This window comes from Phaseolus vulgaris, chromosome 1 (assembly GCF_000499845.2).
Source record: "Phaseolus vulgaris cultivar G19833 chromosome 1, P. vulgaris v2.0, whole genome shotgun sequence".
NCBI classification, from domain to species: domain Eukaryota; kingdom Viridiplantae; phylum Streptophyta; class Magnoliopsida; order Fabales; family Fabaceae; genus Phaseolus; species Phaseolus vulgaris.
This window is the reverse complement of record NC_023759.2, coordinates 11,947,838-11,967,814: the sequence shown is the minus strand read 5'-3', so window position 1 is coordinate 11,967,814 and position 19,977 is coordinate 11,947,838. Positions and strand designations below refer to the sequence as shown.

The following is a 19,977-nucleotide window of genomic DNA, read 5'->3' as shown; positions in this document are numbered from 1 at the left end:
GCAAAGAGCTTTTGGATAATCTCAAAGTGTGGAAAAGGATTGTCGTGTATTTATGTACTTTAATCTTTGAGTTTACCCAGGTGTATTCTATTCTCTTCTTCCTTAATCATTGTATTTCTGTGTGATTTGGTGTCGTGCAATTTCATAGGGTTGTTATGGAAACTGTGTGTTTTGCCAAAGAGTGGTGTATGTTCTTGAGGGGTTCAAGATCATCACTCTTGGTGTGTTGTTTGTAATCAAGGTTTGATTACTTAGTGAATTATGAGTGGTTAGCTGAGAACTGAATGTAGCTCTTGTTTAAGAGTGAACCAGTATAAACATCTTGTGTGAATCTCTTTATCCTTACACTCTTTATAAACTGCTTTTGCTTTGATTTTATAAACTACTGATATAAGCAACCAGTTGTTTCGAACAACTGGTTGATTTTCTGGAGTCAACCTTAAAACAGTTTTATAATTGGATGAACAGTTTTCTAATTGATTGATTCTTCATTGTCTTTCACTACTTGCGAAAATCTTTCAAAAACAATTCACCCTCTCTTGTTTAAGGCTTATAATTCTAACAGATCCTCTATCACTTACTCATCTTCTATCATTAACATCATTTGAATGCTTTCCACTGTTGACTTGTTTGGTGAGTCTTGCTCATCCTTTTCAATGTCTTATGCTTAGAAGTGTTTGACATGTAGCACTTTCAAAAGTTCGTTTGTAGTTGACTCTTTAGAGATCATATACTATAAACCTTCTAAATTGTTGACTCTTTGGGAATGTCTTGATAAACTGCGTGATGTATCTTATTTACTAATATCATCTAACACTTATCACAAAGCTTGATCATCTAATAATCTTAAGAAACTTATAACGTCTAATGAAAATTAAACTAAATCTGCACACTTAGTAACTTCGTCAAACTTCTTAACATATTATGGGTGGTGACCTGAAAAACCCAACAAATACTCGCTAGGATAGGCTCGAAATGGCTCTGATACCATATTACAAAGTGAAATTTAAGCTTAACTCAACCCCATAAAACCGGCTCATGAGGTTGAGGTTTGCACCCACTTATATACAATGAAAGACTCTAATCTCTAGTTGATGTGGGATCTCCAACAATAACTAAGGATAAAAGAATCTTTTTGTTCTTATTTGAGTAAATGAATCTCATGAGAAAGATACCTAAGTCTATAGTCTTGCACATCCATTTGTTGAGACTTCGATCAATCTTATGATACGTAGCCTTGCCAAAGGGTTTGCTAAACCCTTGGAAAGACTTATACCCCTTTAATTGATTGATTTCAACTTCATTACAACTTTTTTTCAAATATTTAGATGAAATAAACTTATTTTACTCAAGCAATTGTTCTTATGTATGTTTCCAGGCCTGATTTCTTTAACGAAGATCATTTGATCACATTACAATTTGTCATGCAAGTTTTATTCTCTTAAATCTAGTTTATCTTACCTCAGTTATCGGAATGTGTTAGACAAAGTTATGTATTTTCTTGTCTTGTAAAATTCGTTAGATGAAAAGAGCGTTAGACAAAGTCTTAGGTTCGTTTATCTTGTGTATTTTCATGAAATAAAGGATGATATAAATACTCATGTTTGCTTTTCCTCCCATGAAACTTCAATTTATTTAATTTTTAATTTGTCTATACCTTCGATCTATTAACTATATATCATTTCAGACCAATTATTTTCGTTTGTCATAACATTGATTTATTCTTAAAGTATACATAAATTATTTAAATAATTTAATAATAACATTAAACATCGTATTAGAAGAGTAGTATATTACAAATTTTTAAAATATTATAATTAAGATTTATACAAGTGACTTAATCTATTAATTACATAGCATTTCATACCAATTATTTTCGTCTGTCGTAACATTGATTTATTCTTAAAGTATAAATAAAATTATTTAAATTATTTAAATTATTTAATAATAACATTAAACATCATAGTGAAAAGAGTAGTATATTACAAATTCAAAATATTATAATTAAGATTTATACAAGTGACTTAATTTTATGCGTGATTTTCAAGAATTAATTGATGCTAATTCAAACTTTTTTAAAATGATTTAACATTTGCTATTTTGTTAATTAATAATCTATTTGTTTTGATGAAGTAAACTTGAATTGTTACTTTTAATCCTGAAACCCACAAACAACTCCATTTAATATTGGTTGACTTTAAAATTTTGAATTTACATCTGAATTGTTTTGAAAGATGATTTTAGGTTAATGCATTTTAAATTGTATTATTTGATTAAGTACCATATTAATTATCTTTTTTCTCCATGTAGACAGGGCTAGAATTGCTTTTTATTTTCTTGTAGAGGGGGTGAGAAATAACTTTATATATACTTTAAGAAAAATCGATTTCATGATCATGGACAAAGAAGTAGCACATCTTCAATTGGATTTAATTTATTTATCTTTGCTTCATAACAACTATCGAATTAGAATCAGAATCAGAAGCATAATAAATAAAGATCTGAAAAAAAATCAGAATGAAAGTATCCTTGGAGCAAAAGAAGAGATACAGAAAATGCATCATTCCAATTAAAATATCTTTCTTCCTCCTAAGTGTTTCTCACATTCCTTCAAATAAAAATGCCCAGTGGCCCTCAATTAATTTACGATGGCATCACTCGTCGTAGGTGCCTTAATGCATGATGTATGTCAGAACCAACGCAACCAACATTAGGATATACGCTACAGCCTGGTCAACTGAGGTGCCTGCAAATGCAACAAAGATAAATTATTATAGATGTAGGAAGTATTCGCTTTGGTGCAACTAAAAATATGGGTTTGGGAAGGTTATTTCCAAGTTGCAGGATGCGATTTTCTTCTTCTCTAATTGGTGTGTTGATCATTTGGTTTGTATGGAGATGATGTTTTGTTTGGGTATAAGAGTGAGGATTGGAAGGAGTTTTTTTCGGATTTATTTAAGTAGTGTTTAAGTGTTGGCGGGATGTGTGATGTTAAAAATCGTGTGTTTTGTATAAGATTTAGGTCATCCTAAAGTGATTCACATTTATTCATTGTTTATTGTTCATAAAAAAACAATTACGCGACTGTAGAAAAAATTAAGTTAAGTTGAATGAATATTATGATCTATTATGTGGGATTTGGCTAAGAAGAAGAACAAAAAGTGAAAGAGAAAAGTAATTACCATCACTTGTTGGAGCAGGAGCCGGAGCAATGGATTGTGAGGAGGCAACCGCCATGAGGGCTGCCAAAATGACACTAAGAAAGAGAAGCACCCTGGAAAAAGCCATTGTTTCTCTGTCTGTCTCTCTCTCTCCTTCTCTTTCTCAGCCTCAAGAGAGAAAAGAAAGAAAGGAGAGAGAAAACCGATTAAGATTCAACTATGTGTGGGTGGTGAATCCCAACGTTCCTTGGCTTCCTTTTATAATGCCATCGCAATGAAACTAAGTCAGCCATGTTGCATGCACAATGGGAGGTGCCCCCGCACGTTCAGGGGATCCATCAACTAATTTTCTATTTTCGTTTTGCTCTTTTTACTAAATTTACTTTTCAGGTGTCTCAAAATGTAAATTGGTGTTAGTATTGTATTAAAAATTCTTATTTCTTCGTTTAACTAGTTTTTGAACCCGTGACTCACGCATCTTTTTGATAGCGAGTTTAACATTTGTTAATAAAAATAAATTTTATATCCATATGAAAAATGACTAATTTCACCTACCATATTTCAATTAAAATAATAATAATAATAATAAATTAGAAAGCAATTAATAAAAAAAACCATAAAATTAAATATATTAGGGTTAGGCACTACTTGGATGGTAGAGAGTATGTTGGTCTTAGACGATATGAAGTATAGACTTTATAACTTGAATAGATTGACTTGCTTTTTTTTTTTTGCTGTTCACATAATTCCTTTTTAAAGTTTAAAGTTCTATGAATCCATCTTTTTATACTTGAATATGTTAATTTGAATTAATTTTGCACTATTTTTATATCTTTATTTGTTTTTGGGAGACACTTGATAAATGCATAATTGTAATAGAATTCATATGTAAAAACGACATGTATATTAGGAAGAATTTGTACAAATATGAACAAGAAGTATGCAAAGACACTTCAACCACGGCTGCGCATGAAGAACATGAAGAGAAGAAGGAAATTACATAGAATTGTGTAGAAAAGCAAGCAAACAAGGATGGAGCATCAAAGCTAATTCAACCAGTGCATGAAGAATGACTCAACAAATTGAAATTCTCCAAAACGTTGAGTGCGTCCCCATACATTGACCGAATTCAAGCCAACACAATTAAAGAATTCCAGCGAAAAAGGGTTGAACGATACTGAAAGGACTGAGCGAATAAAGTCCTTAACCATGAAGAATGCCTAAACTTGCTCAGAAAGGGCTCAAGCCAAAATGAACCAAAGTTAGGATCAAAAGGATTTTGCTTGGAGCCTAAAGCCAAGCCAATCCTACCACATGACCAAGTTTTGACAGTGATTAAGAAGCCCAAGGATTGAAGATTGAAGCCCAAAAAGAATGATTAAGGATGAAGAAAGTCAATCCGCCAAGAGGATTGGCCTGTGCTGAGCGAATCACTAATCTCCTTGAATCCCTTTGAATCCTAATTCTAAAATCTATAAAAAAGAGACCTTGGGGGCATCGTTCTAAGCATCAAGAGGCATAAAAAGGTATCAAGAAATCAAGAGATAGAGAAACACAGAGGTTAAAAAGATCATGTGAGATTCAGGAAGAGGTTTAGATAGAAAGATTATGCTGGTTTAGACTCAAAGAGTCTAAAAATTCAAAATGAAGAAGTGAAGGATAATCTCTAGAGAAGGGAATCTTGAAGCCAAGCTGGTAAGAACATTCAAGGATCCATGTTTATTGTGTTTAGCTTCTCATCCTAAGCTTTATTGTAAGATTTTATCATGAGTTGCTAAATCTATATTGTTGGGATTGGATGAAAATGTGATATTTTTGGAGTTATTATCATTTATAGATGTATGTTTCTATTTTATATTCAAATACCTTGGGTCTGGTAGTGTGCTTAATGTTTAATGGTAATCAATGACCATTGATTGTTCATAGGTCTGAATGAGATCGGAAGGTGATTTCATATTTCTAAGCCTCATTCAACCAGCTAGAGGATTCAATGGTTGCAAAGCGCGAAGCTGAGACTATGGTGAACTGTTCCATATTAATGAAGAGGTAAGTCATAACAATGACTTATTGCTCTAGATTACCTTGCACGAGGAATCAACTTGGTTGGGCCAAAACATGAACAAAGATTTTGAATAAAATATTGCATTTATAAATAAAATAAAAAAGGAAAGTCACAAACCTATTCCAATTCCAACATCTGTGTTATATTATTATTTCCCTACTTCAGTGACTTGTCTAACACTTCACATATCGATCTAAATATCTAGTATTATTATTATTTAAAGTTTTTAATTTCAAATAATATATGCAAACTGTTGAATGTAATAGGCTTAACCCATAGTTTATATTAAATTGTCATGCCATTAAGGTAAACAAAGTTGCAGTTATTTTCCTAGAAGTGTCTCACAACGTGTTTCATCCCTTTTTGCCTTAGTTCACTATGACATTTGGAGAAGAATTCGTGTTAAGTCTAATTTAGGGTTTCAATATTTTGTTAATTTTATTGTTGATTATTCAAGATGTACTTGGTTATTTTTAAAGTTCTCAATTGTTTTCTATATTTCAATCTTTTTATAACGAAATTAAAAATCAATTTGGGGTTTCAATCAGAACCTTACGCAGTTATAATGCTTATGAGTATCTTTCTCATTCTTTTACCACTTTTATGAAATCTAATGGCATTCTTCATCAAACCTCATGTGCTTATACCCCTCAACAAAATGGAGTGACTGAGTGCAAGAATAAACACCTAGTTGAAACTACTTGAACTATGTTACTTCATGGTGATGTTTCTCAACATTTTTAGGGTGATGTTGTTCTTAGTGCATGTTATCTAATTAATCGTATGCCATCTTCAGTTTTAGAGAATAACATTCCTCATGAACCCCTTCATTCCTTACCACCTAAAGTTTTTAGGTCTACATGCTTTGTTCACAATTTTTGTCCTGGTTTTAATAAATTATCTGCTAGGTCACACGAATGTGTTTTTAGGGTTTACTAGATCTCAAAAAGGATATAAATGTTTTTCACTTTCTCTTAACTATTATTTCATTTCTGCAAATGTCACCTTCACCGAATCTTCTTTTTATTTTAAGTCTTTATTTTCTCTACCTGTGTCTCCATCTGAACAAGTACGTATTCTAGTTGTCTTTGATCCTCCTGTTATGTCTAGTGTACTTAAAGATTCTCATCCACCACTTTCTCAAGTTTACATTCGTCATTAGTCTTCCCATCGTCCACATGATGACTCTCTTCTAGTGCCAAATTCTCCGTCTCTTCTGGTTCTGATAGTTGAACCTGATATTCCCATTGCCATATGTAAAGGTATACGTTCTAACCATAATCCCTCTCCACATTATAATGCTTTAACCTATCATCGACTATCTCAACCTTTTTATACCTGTATTTCTTCTATTTCTTCTGTGTCAATTCCAAAGTATGTAGGTGATGCCTTAGCTCATCCTGGTTGGAGTCAGACCATGCTTGATGAAATGAGTGTGTTTCAGAATAATGGAACTTGGGACCTCATTCGTTTACCTTTAGGGAAATCTGTTGTTGATTGCAGGTGGGTTTTTGCTATCAAAGTTGGTATTGATGGTATTATTGATGGTCTCAAAACTCGTATTGTGATTAAGAGTTATACCAAAATTTTTGGTTTAAACTATAGTGATACTTTTTCTCCAATAGAAAAGATGGCTTCAGTTTGATTTTCATAGCCCTGGCTACTCTTCAATAATGGCCTTTGTATCAACTAGATGTCAAAAATTCCTATCTTAATGGTGATTTGTAGGAAGAAATTTATATGGAGCAAATCATTCAGTTTTTTTTCTATCACTCAAGTGTTGGGTGTATTTATCTTGTAGTATATGTTGATAACATTGTTCTTACAGGCAGTGATCACCATGACATCTTATAGGTAAAACAACACCTTTGTCAACACTTTCAGACCAAAGATCTTTGCAAACTCAGATATTTCTTGGGAATTGAGATATCACAATCAAACAATAGTATTGTCATTTCTTAGAGGAAGTATGCATTGGATATTTTGGAGGAAACTGGATTAACGAATTCAAAAATATGTTGATACATCTATGGATCCTATTGTCAAACTCCTACCTTGATGAAAACCATCCGGGTTCGAAACTTCCGGCTAAGAAGATAGACGAAGATCGAGACTTAGTGAAGAGATTGTAAAGTCGTTTTCTTCTTCTTAGCCTTGTAAAAATTGTATAGAGTAGTTAGGAAGCTTTGAGCCTTTTATTTTGGGTCAAAGTAGAGAAGGATGTAAAGAGAAAAGAAAGTAGAATGTAAAATAGTAAAAGAGAGGTGCAAATAGAAACATATGCAACGAAGGCATGAGGCTCCACATGTCTTCTTCTCAATGGAGAGGATTTGCACCAATAAGGTGGTGACACTTGTCAACTCTCATTTGAGAGGTTTTGAGAGACTTTCTCCTATAAATAAGAGTCTTTTGTACATGATTTTTACCTTTGATTTGAGTAACGAAACTAAGTGTTGGTCTAACCTCACTTTAGAAACTAAGTATTGGCCTAATCTCACTTTAGAAACTAAGTGTTGGCCTAACGTCACTTTAGAAACTAAGTGTTGGCCTAACCTCACTTAGATTCACCGACATAATTTTCATTTCTTCCAAAATTTCTACAATTCTTCATGCTTCCGCAATAGTGTTCATCATCCGTAGAAGATATTCAAATCAAAACAATGAAGAAGAAGATCTACAAATGAAGATGCAAGCTAGGATTGCATCATACCTAGTAAGGGGGGACCTCTCTCAGATCATGAGAAGTACAAAAGATTATTTGGAAAATTGAACTATCTTACGGTCACTCGTCCAGATATTTCATTTATTGTTAGTGTGGTGATTCAATTCCTTAATTCACCATGTGTTGATCATTGAAATGCAATCATTCATATATTAAAATACATTAAAGGTTCTCTTGGAAAATGCTTATTATATTGTCACAATAGTAATACTAATGTTGTATGTTATTCATATGCTGATTAGGCAGGATCTTCGTCTAAGAGAAGATCCACTTTAAGATATTTTGTTTCTATTGGTGATAATTTAATTTCTTAGAAGAGCAAGAAACAAAATGTTGTGGCAAGATCTAGTGCTGAAGTGAAATATAGAGCTATGGTTTCAGCTACTTGTGAGTTTATTTGGCTTAAACAGTTACTCAAAGAATTGTAATTTAGTGAAGTCAATCAAATGAAACTCATCAGTGATAATCAGGTTGTTCTTCATATTAGCTCAAATCCCGTCTTTCATGAAAAAAAAAAAAACATATTGAGATTTTGTGACTTCATTCAAGAAAAGATTGTGTTTGGAGACATCAAGACTAAATTTGTTAATTTGAATGATTAATTGCCAAATATTTTCACCAAATCTTTACGGGACCTAGAATTGATTATATTTGTAACAAGCTTGGTACATAAGATTTATATGAGCTAGCTTGAAGGGAAATGTTGAATGTATCGGGCTTAGTCCATAGTTTATATTATTCTATTATTGATTATGTTATTATGTTCATTTATAAATAAACATCCCTATGTGTATATTTTACACAATGGATATCAATCTTATATTTATTTTCTTCATTCTTAATACACACATTTTGATGGCAGAGGCCCTATCACATTTCCTAAAAGATATCAACTTAAAAGATAATTATACTTTGATATCATTAATTCCTTGTGGATACGACAACCCTCCGTTGTACTACATTTGACTAAGTCCACTTGCCAAGTAAAAATGGGAAAATTTAACTAAGCTAAGAATTGATTTGTATGAACGACCCACCAACGCTCAAGAAAAAAAGGCTCAAATTTGGAATCTTCTAGTTTGATTTTGCTACAAACATGATTAAGAAACTAATTCCAAAATATTTGAAGTTAGTGAAAAGAATAAAAACATAAATAAAAAATTATTTCGTTCCAGATAACGCGAGATACGAAAAAAAAGTAATTGAGATTTTGAATTAATTTGTTTTTTCTAAAAAGATTTAAAAATATTCACAATAGATTAAAAAACATATTCGCAATATTTATTTAAAAATAACTATTTTAGAAAATATGAATTTAAATGATACACATAAAACAAAGAAGAATAAAGTCTTTCATAAATTGTGCGAATTTAATTCTTTTCGTTTTTTATATATTAATCTTCTGCATCTAAAACATAAGAGTAATAGATAAAAAGTTATCAGAAAAAAAGTGGGGCTTGAAGGGTCCTTAACATAACAAAGTTAAATATGATTTTGATCAAATATGATTTTGAATAAAAATACAATATTAAAAGTAAACTATTGATTAAAAATAAAATTATATATATACATCTTAAATAAGAAATATATTATTTAATTAATTTATGTACATTAAAAATCTATATTTTTTGAAATATTCTTAGAGTTAAACTTAGCATTGGAAAAAAAATTACAAAGAAAAGCTTTTAGAAATTAATAGAAATTTAAAATTAACAAATACTTTTACAAAATACAAAATAGACACTACAATAACATTAACATGAAGCATTGTTTTTTTTTTTACGTTAATAACAAAAACAGACACTAATAAGTAAATAATGTCAAATTTGCGATGGACTCTAAAATCATGGACAATAATCACTAGCGTCAGTTTTTTGAAAGGTGACTTTGTATAGTATTCACAAGGTTAATGTTAATTTATCACTAACTTTTAAATTTATTTTTAACTAAAATAATTTATTGTAGGTCAAACTAACTAATGTGTTTGACTTTAAAACTATTTAATTTAGTGTTGGTTAGATTAAATATATTTTTAATATTAATTTAATCTATGTAAGTGTGATCCGTGTTAAAGAAAATAATTTTAAAGAATTTTTCCTACAATGTCTCTATCTTTAATAAAAATAAACAAACAAAAAATAAACAAAAACAAATTGTAGTGGGTGAAAGAGATGAATGTGAATGAAGGAGATGAATGTAAATGATGAAGATTAGTATGGATGAAATAGATGAGTGTGGATGAAGGAGATGATGAGTGTAAATAGAGAAGAAGATGAGTCTCGATGAATGACATGAGTGTTGATGAAGAAAATGTGATGTAACCATGAAAAGAGCATCACCATCTAAACTAGTCCAACTTTACAAGAAGATGACCAAGAGCAAAAAAGACTATTCAAGACTTGGTCAAACATGTCAAGCTAGGACACGAGGCCCCACCATCCCTCAAAAGATCATCAACAACATAACACTAGAGCATGAGCTAGGATACCAACTATTTTTTCTTTTAATCTTTTTACGAGGTGTTAAAAAACATAAAAATTGGGCTTATTCATGGCCATAGAGAAACCCTAACATCTAGAAGGTCTCTAATGTGAAAATCATAGTCACACTTCACACATTAAGCACATGCTTAAATGTGAGAAGCATGACTCTCTTAGATCCACTTTTAGCGGCACAAAATTAGGGAGCTTAAGCATGTTTAATTTGAATTTGAATTTCCCTCCACTCCTTGAACCTCACGGTACCTACACTATAAATAGGTGGTCACCCTCTATTCTAATTCACAACACATTTTGAGTAAAGAAACTTTGCTTTAGTGAATTTTTCAATATCTAGTTTTCCCTAAGTCTTATCATGACAAAGATGCTTCAAGTGACAACTCCAATCATCACTTATCTTGGGTTCCTCCTCCTCTAAGTGGCGTGACTCCTCTATCCCTCGACCTTCATGGAAGTCTTCATCCATCTAAGTTCTTCTTCCTTAATCTTTAAATCTATCTCTTTCATTTCCGTCAATCTCTTATTCTAGGTTCTTTTGAATTCTTAATTTTCTCTTACATTTTTATTCTTTGTGTGAGTTGTTTTCCCTTTGATCTTTGAAGAGAACCTTCACACTTAATTAACCACTTGGTTAAGTTTGTGTCCAGTGAAAATCCTCAATGAGTCATCACCATATCTTGTTAATCAAAATCATAATCAAAGTAAAATTAATAACTCAATTTGTGAGTCTACTAAATCAACTCATATCAATATGAGTGTGAGAAGTTTATATAGAAAAGTGAGAGATGAAAAATGTGAGTAAAGATACCTTTAAATAGAGTCTTTTGTATTAAAAATAATTTACAATTTGTATCTGGTCTAACGAAGACTCATGAATTTATTTCATATAAATTAGTATTGACTTAGTCGATTAATTGATATTAACTTAAATAAATAATAAAATAAATAAAAATTAGTGTTAGTCTTGACTAATCTTAACTTAAATAAATATAAACCATAAAAATAAATAAGATATCACCAACTAGATAAAAATAACCTTATTATTTTTTATATTTATTTTAATTAATACCGACTAAACTCAAATGACACTAATATAATTAATATCTTTACGTATTAGAAGTATTAATAATTGTTAGTGACAACTTAGAATTAGCTAAGCCTACTCTATTAATGATCAACATCAAGTAAATTCTATTGAAGTCGATAAAATAATTGTTAATCTGATACTAACGAATAATTTTATTTATTAAAGAGACTCTATTATTATAGTTAACATTGACTTAATCAATTAATCAATATATACATTTTATAAAATATAAAATTAAATTTAAAAGCAAATTTATTTTATTTTTTATTTTTAAATTAACTTTTTCCATTATTTAAAATTGATTTAATTCTAATAAAATTGTATTTTGAACCACACTATTATTTAAAAATTAATTTGATATTTTATTTTGATAACACAGTGTAATATTTGAGACCAATCATATATAGATATATTTTAAATTATAAATTTTATTATGTTGTATGTTTGACAATGTATAAAGTAAAACTAATAAATAATTGAAATTTATAATTGTTTACATTCTTCTCTTATGTCAGTAGTACAACCGAACTTAATATATGAAATTATTTATAAAATCGTAAGTCTTAAATATTAATTAAAAAATATTTAATTTATTAAAAATAGATCAAAGATTTAAGGATTAATTAGGACAAAATTAAAGTTTAAAATACTTATTAATTAAAAAAATAATGTTTAATATTCAAATTAGGACACTACTCAAAGTTGAAGTATATTTATATATATATATATATATAGAAGGAGTAAAATTTAAACGTGAATTAATCATAATTTTACTTGGGTGAATTGATATGAACCTACTGAACACTTAATTTAATGATGTTGGTGTGTAAAGGAAACAGTAATAAACGTAAACAACAATTCGTCTGAAATTCCCTGCAAATTTGGCAGTTTTGAAATTCACGTTATTAAATTAGTTTTTATGGAAAAGCCAAATGGTGGTCCTAACTCCTAACTACCCCCACATCAAACCAAAAACATTTGCATAACGAAATTTAATGGAAGGTATAACATGGAACATCATCTAGCACTCCATCACTAACAAACATTTCCTTTCATAATTTTTTTTTATCAACAAAAATAAATAAAATAAAATGATTTATTTTAAGATATCTTAATCCTTAAAAATTATAACAAATTGTTTTATACTTAATGCACCAGACCTTATACGATATTATTCAAAATCATATATTAAAATAAGATACAGAATTTCCAGATACATCATCTCACCTCATGCACAAAATCGAACAACTAAAACATTTCATTTCCTAACTTTCTGTTTATTTATAAAGTTTAAAAAAAAATTAAGAAAACAAAATACCTAAACGAAGCACGCATTCAGGTCTCAAAAGAACACCCAAAAAGCACAAAATGTCATACATTATTCTATATTTAAAAAGTAAAATAAAAATTAATATAAAATATATGTCAACAAAAAATACTGATACGTTAATAACTATACACTATATTATAACTAAAAAACAAATAAATTTAATTAAATAAAATAATTTTAAAATTGTATTAACCCAAAAATTGTAAACTAATCTTTCCATTCACCTTTATCAAATATAATATCTTCTAAGTTAAAACTACAATCATTTATAAGAACACTTGTTCTAGAATTTTTTTCTTCTCTTTTTCTTTGTCACTTTCATTCCCTTGTTCTCTACAAAGTCAAACCTATATATATATAAGAAAAATTACAGTGTATAAGATGTAAAGAGAATCAAAGTTGAAAAAATTTGCACTACCGTTTTCCCCTCTTGGCACTAGAGGAAAAGCCAGAGCTCTGTTCAAGTTCAATTCACATCTCATATTCTCAATTGCACATATGTTGTTGACAAGTGAATTCATCAAAATTAAGATGTGAAGGGAAGTGCAACAAGGAGACAAATGTTCCCACCAATTTCTTTTCTTACTTGGTCCACTTTTGTGTATATGGATTGGAGGAGCACCACTCTTGATACTACTAGCTAGTATAGTTAGCATTGGGATGCCACCACAAAATTCCCCCATCTCAATTCTTAAACTTTAACATCATCATCTTCTCTATAACCTTTAATTTGGCCAAAACCCCATCAAATTGAGCCCAAAGCCATCATCATGCATTTGAATGTGGCACATTAAGTGAGTGGGAAAAAGTGGTTCCAACATCTTTCGATGTGTTCAGCTATTCTCTTGGCATCCATTGATGTACCAAGAAGGCCACGTTTGGTGAAACCAACTGCATACAGTCCATTCTCACCCTTCCATCCATTTGGAAATGGCTTCGTAGGGAACCCATCTTCCTTAGAGAACATATCCCCTTCCTGCACATATGCCATTCCAAATACATATTAGTTTCTTTTCTTTTGTCCTTTATAGACCCTCTTTATTCTCCACTGTTTTCCTAATTCACAACAGTTGAATTTCATACTTTTATGAAAGTTATTAGAAATATGTTTGGATCAATTTTGTCTGCTAGACCCTTGTTTACAAGAGAAAAAAAAAACATTTACTTTTTTTCTCTAAGTTAAAATAATTTATATACTTCTGTTTTAGAAAAACTGAAAAACGTACCCAAATTGCTTTTAATTTATAAAAATATCTATTTTTTCTATGGCAATATCTATAGAACAATTCATCCAACGAAGAAGATTAAAAATAAGTGTTTTAAAATTGGATAAAGTGCCTCTACATTAATATTTGAAAGTAAAAGAATTAAACTATACCTTTAGCCAATAGGGCACATTAGTTTTGTAACCAGTTGCCAAAATGATGGCATCAAAAATCTCTGTCCTTCCATCAACAAATTCAACTGTATAACGTTTTAACCGGTCGATGGCTGGTCGTACCTGCAGCAAGCAATACATTGTGTTGAGTGAGTGGAGCGAGTAGCAGTAGTACTGCATGCACTGTTCACACAAAACGAACAACAATCTAGTGAAAATAATTACGCTCCCCAACAACATCATTCGAATAATAATCATAATTCTTTTCTCCATTTGCTTTTCTAACATTTCACATATTATAAAGAAAACCTTCTGATTTGATTAAAAGCACACACCCATGGAAAATATTGCCAATACAAAAGCAAGGGCGGAAAAAAACATTTTAATGGGATTTATTTCATTTAAACTTGACAATTCAATAAAATAATCAAAAAATTAAATATGTTTTTCTTTTATTACAACACTAAATTAATTTTCTCTCTCTTGTTTAAAACTTAGACTAAGTATTATTAGAATGAAAATATAGAAATTAATCCTTCTGTAATAAAATAATTGTCAGTATTCTTTAAAATTTATTATTGTTTTATTATAGAGTAATATTTATTATAATTATTTTTAATGAGTTAAGTGAAACTTTAAATTAAACTAATTTTATATAAAAAAAATTATTTTAATTATTTTCATATTACCGATAATCTAAAGTTTAGAATAGTTTTGATTGTTTAACCCAAAATTAAAAGAGTGATGGCTAGCAAATGCTAAGGGTTTGTCCTTCACGAAAAGCTAATTACAGTTAAAAGAAATACAATTTGAAAAGGTAAACCATGAATTGCGGTTATGACGGCACCGAAATTAGATCTTATGATATTATATATAAAACAAACTAACTTTCTTGTCATTATTTGAATTCTAATTTCTAAAGAAAGAGAATGGTCGTTAATATACAACCTGGTCTATGTCATAGTTATAGTTCGTGTTTTTTCTGTCCTTAAAACTTGTGTTCGCAATGGTCTTTATATACGTGATTAAAGGGTTAAATTTGAATGACCATGCACAATTAAAAGAATATAAATTAATTTGGTTCTAGGTTTTACAAGTATACACTTATGAAACTAATCCTTCAGAAGTGTCACAAATTAATTACAAAATACAAAGTTGATGGTTTGAAGTATAGAAAGATGTACACTAATAATAAAACAAGTTAATATGCAATTTTGTCCTTTAAAAATGATAAATTTATATAATAATGAAGATTTTACATTAACTAAACTTTTTTTTATAATATAAAATTTTATTTTATAAATAAATTATTTAAAATTTAAATTTAAATTTCACTTCTTAATAATATCAATCTTAATTTTATATTAATGATTCATCACTTAATACTTACCAAGATCAAGCTGAATTTTGTATGGATAATTCATCACTTGAATGAAGCACCACTAGCTATTCCTCCCATGATTCATTTAAAAGTTAAAACACCAAAAGTTACTACAAAGCAACCTAATTAAGACCATGATTATGACTCCAAAAGTCTAGGATTTGCCTACTTCAAGTAAACAAATGTGTAAAAGAGAAAGAAAAAATGCATCTACTTTTATAAACTGAAATACCTCGTTCATTTAACCAAAAAGAAAAGTTGAAATTAATTTGATAAAAAGAGGAAGTACCTTTATATGTCCACTTTTGATCTTGGCAAGGGTACCCACATCAAGCACTGGTGTCTTTCCGGAGAGGTTTTTGAGTTGAAGGGGACCCAGTTTTGGCCGGTCCAATCCGAACCGAGCCGTGTCACCAAGCATGAGCCATGACACTATGAGAAGAAACCGATCCACAAACTCAATTGGAAGCCACTTGAGCAACCACATGGACAACCCAAAAGTTGATTTTCCCAGCATCTCTCGTGGTAAGATATGTACCTTCAAACCCAAAAACAAACAACAATAAAACTCCACCATATCTATCAATTTCTACATCAATTTACTCTATTGTACTAATCCAATGTCAAAATGTACGCAATTCTACATTTTCTTGAATAATGTTTTGTAGACACCAATATTCATCTACACCTTCACAAAAGAAATGTCAAATGAGTGTTTATAGGACTATAGTAGTATCCATATACACTAGGGTTAATCTCTCTGTATTACAAACTGATAAATAGATTAAATTAATAATAAAATATTTGATTATATAAATCAGTTTTATAAAATTAAAACACTCTACAATTCAATAAATATTTGATTACATATTACTTTTGTTTTCTTCTTTTTGTTTTTACTAAAGATATCTTCGAACCAATATTTAAAAACTAATTTTGTAAGAATCATTGAATAGGTTTTATTGTCTTTAAGACGGTATTTTTTATACACATTGTGTAAAATTGAACCTAGGAGTCCTTAATCTATTCATGCATATTAGGGTAGTAAAGTTATGTATTATATAATAAAGTATATGAACCGTGTGGAGAGAGTATCTCAGTGTTTCCCCATCATAACAGCTAAGAATTTTGAGAATTTTATTACGCTGTGAATGGATACAGCTTCACCCCCGAAAAGAAGAGTGGAAGAAAAAAAGGTAGAAAGGAGGAAAACTTTAACCTTGGTAGGCCTTAATTGTTTGCAGGCCATGGTCTCTACATATGTAATGGGAAAAAAGAGTATCTCTTTTGCTACTAAAATCATGGGAAGGAAAAAGGAGGGGTAAAAGCAACTGGTTTTGGAAAATCAGCTTCTTCCATCCCACGCTTGAGAATCCCAAGAAAAGTTAAATCTCACCATTTTTATAATATTTATGGGGAGCTCTCAAAATGAATATATATATCATGGTACTAAAAAACTAAGGTTGATTAGAAAAGCCAAATTTTGAAGAAGGTGGTGTAGTTCACTTGCATATATGTTATGCCTCAGGGTGCCACCCTTTTTCTTTATTTTCTCTTTTCAGAATGAACAGAACAGACTTTGGAATTTCCGCGTTTCTGATGTAGTGAGTAGTGACATGGAATTTCATATCAGAACTTTGAACAGTATATATACCATGTTTTCTATAGCAGAAAGTCAAAATTCTTGTATGAGGCGGCAAAAAAATAAAATGAAAACAAGCAACCTATATTCCAAAATACCACAAAACCCGACAAAAGAACTAGAATCTCAAAGAAGCAAAAACAGGCATCTTGTTGCCACGTTTCATTTAGCCTTTGTTCATGTTAAATCAGTGATTCCAAAACTTGCAAACTTTTAACCAAAACCCACCAAAAAAAACTCAAAATTTAGATACAGTTTTTTAAAATGTTTATTATCTAAATATAACTAGAACTTCATTGTGTGAATCCATGTTACCATAAAGTACACATTTTTATTACATCAGAAACTGTAATTTTGGTTAGAAAACATTAACAAGTATTTTGAAAGAAAGAGAAAAGGTATAATAGTGAAAAAGAGAGAAAGTGTGTTCTTACTGTATCTCTGACCACAAGAGAAGGAGTAGCATTATGGTTGCAAAGATCCAAGCACACTTCCATCCCTGAATTCCCACACCCAACCACCAACACTCTCTTCCCTCTAAACTCTGCCCCACTCTTGTACAGACTTGTGTGCTTTATGGTCCCACCAAAGTCCCCCATTCCCTCAATCCGAGGCACCACTGCCTCTGCATTCTCCCCGGTGGCCACAATCAGCCACCTACACACAAACTCTGTTGCCACCTCCCTCTTGTTAAAACTCCTCACCTTCCATAACCCAAGAGTGGCATCAAACTCGGCATGCCTAACGGTCTCATTGAACCGTGGCCTAATGGCAAACCTCTCAGCATAGCTCTCCAAGTACTCTATGAACTGTTGTTTTGTGGGGTATGTGGGGAATTCACAAGGGAACCCCATCAAGGGGAGTTCACAAAACTGCTTTGGCAAGTGGAGGTGAAGCCTGTCATAGGTCTTGAGTTGCCACAAAGATGCTATGCAGTTGGATCTCTCCAGGATTAGGCTTGGAACTCCTTTCTCTTTCAGGTATGCTGCTGTTGCAAGCCCTGAAGGCCCTGCTCCCACAATCACTGGTCCTGGAACCCACACACATCTCTCACTACTACTACTTTGTGATGAATTATTCATTTTCTCTATCAATAAAGGGTCATGTGCTTGCTTCCCCTCTAACTCTCTCAAGCAATAGTCCATTCAAGAATGCAAAGAACAAGAGCAACAATTCTTTAAACAGATCTATCTCCGGACCTGGAGGGATTAGTACATGACTCTCGGCCGAAAGACACCCAAAAACAAAGTGGATTGATTCTATGTTTCAACACAATTGGGGGGCAAGATTAACCAAAATCAGCAGTGAAAATGAAAGCTCTATGCTGTTTGAGGATTTGGGATGTGATTTGGTGCTTTGCAGGATTGGGATTGTGAACAAGTTCCTTGAATTTTGGAGAGGATTGAGAAGGGTCTTATCCACTATCATGCAAAATGGAAAAAAAAAAGAGAACAAAAAAAAATGAAGAAAAATTCTGTGTTTCGTGTTTGTGTGTGTGAATTGCTCAATGGAAGAGGGTTAAACAGAAGGATGAGCACCAACTACGGGGCAAAATCAGCATTCATCACAGAGAGAGAGAGAATGAGAAGGATATCAGCATTCATCACAGAGAGAGACAGAGAAGGATGGTGATATATTTCTTTTTATGTCTGTGAACACATATATATATATATTCCTATGTTAGTTCAAGAATTTAAATCAGCCAAAGCAATTAAGCAAGTGGTAAAATGAGAAACAACAACACTAGCTGTGGGGACATCACATTATAATTAATATTATTAGTATTTTTTTAACTATATGTTAAATAATAAGCATGTCAATTAATTTACCTGCTGATGAAAAGCTATTTCGTAGCATATATATATATATATATTAATTAAAGTGTTATTTGATTTATGTTCGTCAATACTATGGAAGATTAGGGGTTTGAAACTGTGGGGTTATTACTGAAAATTATTCCTTTGAAGACTTGAGTTGGTTTAAAAATGGAGGTAAAAATAGCAGAAGAGCTGGTAGTGATCATTAGCATCCACAATGTGGTGCAGCTCAACATGGACCTGGTGGAGCATGAAACATCTACATTAGTGGGATATTTATCAAATGGGCTTTAGAATTATTTCGATTAATATTTATATACATTTTATTTGCAGTAATTTTTGTAAGACTTTCGTTCTTTGATGATTATGTTATTAGTAAAAAAGTGTTTATTGATTTTTCCGTCAAATTGGAGTAACAACTTTTACTGGAGTCAAATTTTAATAATTATATATATTTTTCATTTATAAAAATCAAATGTAATGTTTTGCTTAAAGAAACCGAATATAAAATCAATCAAATACAAAAACTTGTTTGTTTATAATTGGTTTCAAATTTTTAAATTGATAATAAAATAAATGAATATGTGCTTTTAGTTTTCTTTATATTTAAATTTTGGTTTAATTTAGTATGAACAAATTCCTTTTACTCTGCATGTACGTACTGACGTGTCATGTGTGGTTGACTACTGGTACAAGATAATTGTAAAATTAATTTATTTAATGACGTATTCATATTTATTTATAATTTTCTGGCAATAACTCTAAGGAGCAAATCTTTAAAGTAGTGGTCAACCACTTTGCAATTAAGTGTTCTTGCTTTGTGAGTTGTGATGTGATTCGATTGTGAACATATGAAGTATAATAAAAAATTGTACAATACAATTATTTTTCTCTCTTGA

At 30.8% G+C, this 19,977-nt stretch overlaps 1 protein-coding gene across 1 annotated transcript; it reads right to left on the bottom strand.

Moving 5' to 3' along the window:
• Positions 1–13,025: 13,025 nt before the first annotated feature.
• Positions 13,026–18,956, bottom strand: LOC137813585 (indole-3-pyruvate monooxygenase YUCCA6-like). The gene is made up of 4 exons (XM_068615925.1): positions 17,696–18,956; positions 15,909–16,157; positions 14,239–14,361; positions 13,026–13,836 (listed from the first exon to the last, which is right to left on the bottom strand). The coding sequence occupies exons 1-4, from the start codon at positions 18,404–18,406 to the stop codon at positions 13,651–13,653; spliced, it is 1,269 nt and encodes a 422-aa protein (XP_068472026.1). The 5' UTR covers positions 18,407–18,956; the 3' UTR covers positions 13,026–13,650.
• Between the last annotated feature and the right edge of the window lie 1,021 nt (positions 18,957–19,977).